Here is a 5,404-nt window from a genome sequence, read left to right as displayed (position 1 = left end):
CCCCCCCCCCCCCCCACGCTCCCGAGCTGCGCAACGGCCGCCCCCGGCCCGGCCCCCCCGCCGCGCGCTCGCGCTCCCTCAGCGCCGCCAACCGCCGCTGCGCGCGCACCTGCCCTCGCTACGGGGTCTCCGGGGCCGCGCCCAGGGAGGGGCGGGGGCGGGGCGGCGCGCGGGGGCCGACGGGAAGGGCAGTCCTCCTGCAGCACGTGCGGCCGCCGTGCCTGGCGCCGCGCGGGTGGGGGGCGGGGCCCACGGGCACGGCACGGCCCGGTCCCTCCCGGCACGGATCGGTGCCTGGCCCAGCGCCCCGGCAGCCCCCCGGTGCCCGCCCTGCCCCCCCGCAGCGCAGCCCCGTGCGCGGGGGGGAAGGATGGAGCACGGCGCTGTGCGTGGCCTGGTGCGTGGCGCAGCGCGGAGCTTGGCGCTGTGCGGAGGCCGGAGTGGGGCACAGCACCCCGAGCAGCCCTGCAGCACGGCACGGCGTGGGGCACAGCACCGGGCATGGCCCTAGCGCATGGCATGGCGTGGGGCACAGCACAGTGCATGGCCTTAGTGCATGGCACGGCGTGGGCACAGCACCCCAAGCAGCCCTGCAGCACGGCACGGTGTGGGGCACAGCACCGGGCATGGCCCTAGCGCATGGCATGGCATGGGGCACAGCACAGTGCATGGCCTTAGTGCATGGCACGGTGTGGGCACAGCACCATGCACGGCCCTAGTGCACAGCACAGCATGGGCCAGAGTCCTGTGCATGGCCCTGGAGCGCAGCATGGCCCCAGTGTGTGGCCCAGGAGCACAGCACAGCCACAGTGTATGGCCCTGGAGCACAGCACAGCCACAATGCGTGGCCCTGGAGTGCAGCACGGCACCAGCGCATGGCCCTGGCGTGCAGCATGGCCCCATTGCATGGCCCAGGAGCACAGCACAGCCCCAGTGTGTGGCCCAGGAGCGCAGCACAGCCACAGTGTATGGCCCTGGAGTGCAGCACAGCACCAGTGCATGGCCCTGGCGTGCAGCACAGCACCAGTGCATGGCCCTGGCGTGCAGCATGGCCCCAGTGTGTGGCCCAGGAGCACAGCACAGCCACAGTGCACAGCACAGCCACAGTGCACGGCACAGCCCCAGTGCACGGCCCTGGAGCGCAGCACAGCCCCAGTGCACGGCTCTGGAGCACAGCATGGCCCCAGTGCACAGCCCTGGAGAGCAGCACAGCCCCAGTGCATGGCCCTGGAGCACAGCATGGCCCCAGTGCACAGCAACGTGACAGTGCATGGCCCTGGAGCACAGCACCGGTTGGGGCACAGCACAGTGCATAGCCCTCAGGGCAAAGCCCTTCACCAGTGTCGCACTGATCCAGCCCAGCTCCACCATGCAATGCTGCTCATTCCTGCCCCGAGCACGCGCAGCACGGCACAAGGTGCCACCAGGAGTGGGGCCTTTACCCCCCACACCCCACACCCGCCCCCCCAGTTTAGCCCCATCGCGTCGTGGGGCACCAGCCACTCCTGCCTGGCCATGCCTACAGAGACAGCTGTGCTGGTGGCTGCGCAGGCCTGGCAGCCCCTACCCCACCCCCCCCTGCTCCTGCTAAGGGATCCCCTCCCCACCAAGGGCCCCAGCCTGCCCTGCACACTCAGCACTTTCCCAGCCCTGGCTATTTAAAGCCAGCCAAGCCCCCAGTGCCCTTTCCCTCCCCCGGCACCGCTGAGCCCAAGGGTGGACTTTCCCCCCTGCAGCAGCAGTGGCATGGCCATGAGCACCCAGGCGGCAGCGGGACGGATCTTTGCGGAGGGCGAGGATTGCCGGGCAGCCTGGCGGGAGGCAGCAGCCACCTACAATGGGCCTGACACCCACCTGGAGATCCTGGGGAAGCCGGTGATGGAGCGCTGGGAGACCCCCTACATGCACTCGCTGGCAGCCGTGGCTGCGTCGAGGGGTAACGGGGACCCCGCGGGCTCGGGGCTGTGCCATGGGGTGCAACTGAGTTGTGGGGGGCGGGCAGCTTTCCCACCAGTGAACAACGTCGGGGATAATGTTGCTGCCAGGGGACGCTGCTGCATGCACCCCACTCACCACCAGTGTTCCCCACGCAGTGACGGTGGCAGTGGGGCTGCAGTGGCACTTATGCTCGTGTGTCGGGGTGACACGTTCCCCAGCTACTGCTTTTCGGGCTCCATTTCCCGCGTGCGGGCGAGGGAGGGTTTGCACGGCTGGGAGCAGTGGCTTGTTCCCACTGCAGCTATCCAGGGAGGGGGGCGGTGGTGGCAAAGGGCTGCTGCAGGGTGCACCAGGGAGGTGGTGGGTGATGGGGACACAGGGCTGCTCCCACCTTCTCACTGCGGTGTGGGCAGTGCCACGCTTTCCCATCCTGTGCTAAAAAAAAAACCCAATTCATGGAAAGAGAGGGGTGGCATTTGGGGCTGAGGCACAGAAAAAACAGAGATCTGCATTTGCTGGGCTTGCACTGGCCGCCTGGCATCTCTGGGGAGGCACAGCCCCCCACCCCCCCCCAGCTGCCCTCTTGTCCCCAGGTGGCCGTGTGCTGGAGGTGGGCTTCGGCATGGCCATCGCCGCCACCAAAGTGGAGGAGTTTGACATCGAGGAGCACTGGATCATTGAGTGCAATGAGGGAGTTTTCCAGCGGCTGGAGGAATGGGCCAAGACGCAGCCGCACAAGGTGCGGGGAGGGCTGTGCCGGTGCCCAGCGCCCGCGGGCACGTGCCGCTGGGGCTCACCGCTCTGCCCTCCTGCCTGCAGGTCGTGCCCCTCAAGGGGCTGTGGGAGGAGGTGGTGCCAACGCTGCCGGACGGGCACTTCATGGGTGAGCTGAGCCCGGCGGGACTGGGAACGGGGTGGTGGGGTGGGAGCCCTCACAGCAGAGCTTGGGGTGCAGGCGCCCCAGGGAAGAAAGGTCCTGGCATGTCCCTGCACCGTGGGAGCTGGGGGGGATGCAACTCGGCCAGGGTACAGGTGAGCACCCGGCCCAGCTCCCTCCCACAGCGGTGGGGATGTGGATGGGCTGCAGCTGGGGGCCCCCGTGAGCAGCATCTCGTCCTGGGGAGCAGCACATCGCTGCCTTCTGAGGTTCAGTGACACGGGGTGCAAACTGAAGTAAGAAAAAAATAGTTACAGGCCATGAAGGGGCATCTCACCCCCAGCATGTGAGCCCCACTGGTGCCTCAGTGGTCACTCACAGCTAACGAATGGTTCCCGGGCAGGGATCCTGTACGACACTTACCCGCTGTCGGAGGAGACCTGGCACACCCATCAGTTCAACTTCATCAAGGTAGTATGCCGGGGTGCAGCACCTACACCTCCCCCTGCCCTTTGCAAGGGGTCACAGCCCCCACTCGGGTGGGTTTGGGGGCACACAGGGCAGGGAGGAGAATTTGGGACCTCAGGAGTCAAAGCTGGAGCTGAGCGTTGCTCTGCAGCCCTCGCCGTCCCCAGCACCCTCCCTGCCACCCGGGATTTAGTGGCCTCTGGAACAACCCAATGTCCCCATTGATGTCCCCTGCGCAACAGTGGCATTGGCAGCACCTTTGGTCTGCGCGGTCACAGCCAGCTGGAGGGGAGCAGTGGGAGGGCACAGAGGGCTGGGGCAACATCCAGCTCTGCAGGGACAAGCGAGAGCTTGAAGGGGGCCGAGGCAGAGACTGGGTGCTGTGCGCAAGGGTGCTGGGTGCTGAGCCAGCTCCCCCTCAATTCCCATTGCAGGACCATGCCTTCCGCTTGCTGCAGCCCGGGGGGATCCTCACCTACTGCAACCTGACCTCCTGGGGGGAGCTGCTGAAGACCAAGTACACCGACATCGAGCAGATGTTTGAGGTGAGCGTCGTTCCCTGGGCTGGGGGACGGGGGCTGGCACCCCCAGCCCAAGCTGGAGTTCCCAGACTCACCACATCAGCCTGCACACATTCGTCCGACACCATGGCCACGGAGCAGCATGAGCCAGACGACTCCGTGACTGTTTTCACTCCCCCGTCACGCTGGGGCTCAGCCTTTCAGGGAAGGTCTGAGGGTTTTTGCCCACAGCAGCCCGAGACGGGGGTCACTGCAGCTGGCTGCTTGCACTGTCCTGGGTACCTGCAGGCTGGGGCTCCACAGTATCTCCACTCGCATCCAGGCAGCTCAAACTATTGCTGCTCCTTTCCCTCCCTCCTCTCTCATAGGAGACCCAGGTAGAGCACCTGGTGGAAGCCGGGTTCAAGAAGGAGAACATCAGCCTGAAGGTGATGGACCTGGTCTCCCCCAAGGACTGCAGGTACTACTCCTTCCACAAGATGGTCACCCCCATCATCGTGAAGCACTGAGGGTGCTGGCCAGCCTGGCACGTCCCTTGGGGCTGCCCCAAAGCCACAGGAAGCAAACACTAAAGGAGGAGAGGCTAGTATGTGCACTGCAAGGAGGAGAAAAGCTCTCGTCTCCTTTGATGCTAATAAGAGAAGATTGGAGCTGATTTATCTGGAGGCAGGAGATGGCTGGAAGCTTGGGATGGAAGTTCTGGGTCTCCAGGGACCTCTGGACAAAAGGACTCCCTGCCCCACCTCTGATGTGACCCGCAGCTTCCCACCCTGGCGGGGTGTCTGCTGGGCTCTGTGGGGGAGGGTCCCACCCTGCGTCTGTCCCCGAGGCCAAGTTTCCACTCAAGACTTGCCCTCATCTCCAAATACCTCAATTAAGCTGCAATTCCAGAGCATGGCTCAGAGCCTTTAGCCAAAGGGGTTCGAGGACGGAGACCTTTCCTCTAAACACTGGATCATGTTTAGAAATCATGGGGTGGCTTTCCACACGCAAGCCAAATAATCTAAACCAGCATTTCGGCTGCTCCTGCAGCAACTCCCCTGTGAAGTTTCCCAACGCTTTTGGCTAGTTCTGATCCCAATAACCTCCTTGCAGTTCAACAGCACATAAATGACATTTCTTCTGTCTACCCTGAGCAGATAAAATCCATTAAAAAAAAAAGAATGAAATACACAACTTCTGTTTCAGAGCGCTTCATTTGTCTTTCAAAAGTGCATGTGTGATTCTGCCACGACTGTTCCTCGTCCCAGGCTGCTGGGAGAACACCACACCAGGCTCCTGGGACACATTCAGCACCAAAATCCGCTGCTTTACACCTACTGCATTAAGGAGTTCTGCAGCGTTCCTTTTTATTAGTTGTATTTTGATTTTGGGCATTAATATTTTACTTACAGAACTATAACTAATTTCTGGCTGCTGTGCACATAGATAGAAAGGACTTATTAGATCCTTTGCAGGAATTATAAGCAAAATGCAGGGAGGCCTCGGGGCTCACCTGGATGTGTGTTGGTCTCAAAACTTCCTAACAAAGCCAAAGAGCAAGTCCCAGGTTTCTAGCAAGGCATTTATGTCACGATAGGTAACTTCAAATATTCTCCTT

At 62.9% G+C, this 5,404-nt stretch overlaps 1 protein-coding gene across 1 annotated transcript; it reads left to right on the top strand.

Annotated features, from left to right (window-relative positions):
- Positions 1-1,670: 1,670 nt before the first annotated feature.
- GAMT (guanidinoacetate N-methyltransferase) lies at positions 1,671-4,980 on the top strand. Its single transcript, XM_040590656.1, has 6 exons — positions 1,671-1,936; positions 2,532-2,677; positions 2,758-2,821; positions 3,219-3,286; positions 3,718-3,828; positions 4,173-4,980. The coding sequence occupies exons 1-6, from the start codon at positions 1,747-1,749 to the stop codon at positions 4,311-4,313; spliced, it is 720 nt and encodes a 239-aa protein (XP_040446590.1). The 5' UTR covers positions 1,671-1,746; the 3' UTR covers positions 4,314-4,980.
- The last annotated feature ends 424 nt before the right edge of the window (positions 4,981-5,404 follow it).

The sequence above is a fragment of the Falco naumanni genome, chromosome 4, assembly GCF_017639655.2.
Source record: "Falco naumanni isolate bFalNau1 chromosome 4, bFalNau1.pat, whole genome shotgun sequence".
Taxonomy (NCBI): Eukaryota; Metazoa; Chordata; class Aves; order Falconiformes; family Falconidae; genus Falco; species Falco naumanni.
This window is presented reverse-complemented; position numbering and strand designations above follow the sequence as displayed.

Coding starts and splice junctions, on each gene's coding strand:
- GAMT (XM_040590656.1), top strand. CDS start 1,747: ATGGCCATGAGCACCCAGGCGGCAGCGGGACGGATCTTTGCGGAGGGC. Junction 1,937..2,531: donor AGCCGTGGCTGCGTCGAGGG/GTAACGGGGACC, acceptor TCTTGTCCCCAG/GTGGCCGTGTGCTGGAGGTG. Junction 2,822..3,218: donor GCCGGACGGGCACTTCATGG/GTGAGCTGAGCC, acceptor GTTCCCGGGCAG/GGATCCTGTACGACACTTAC.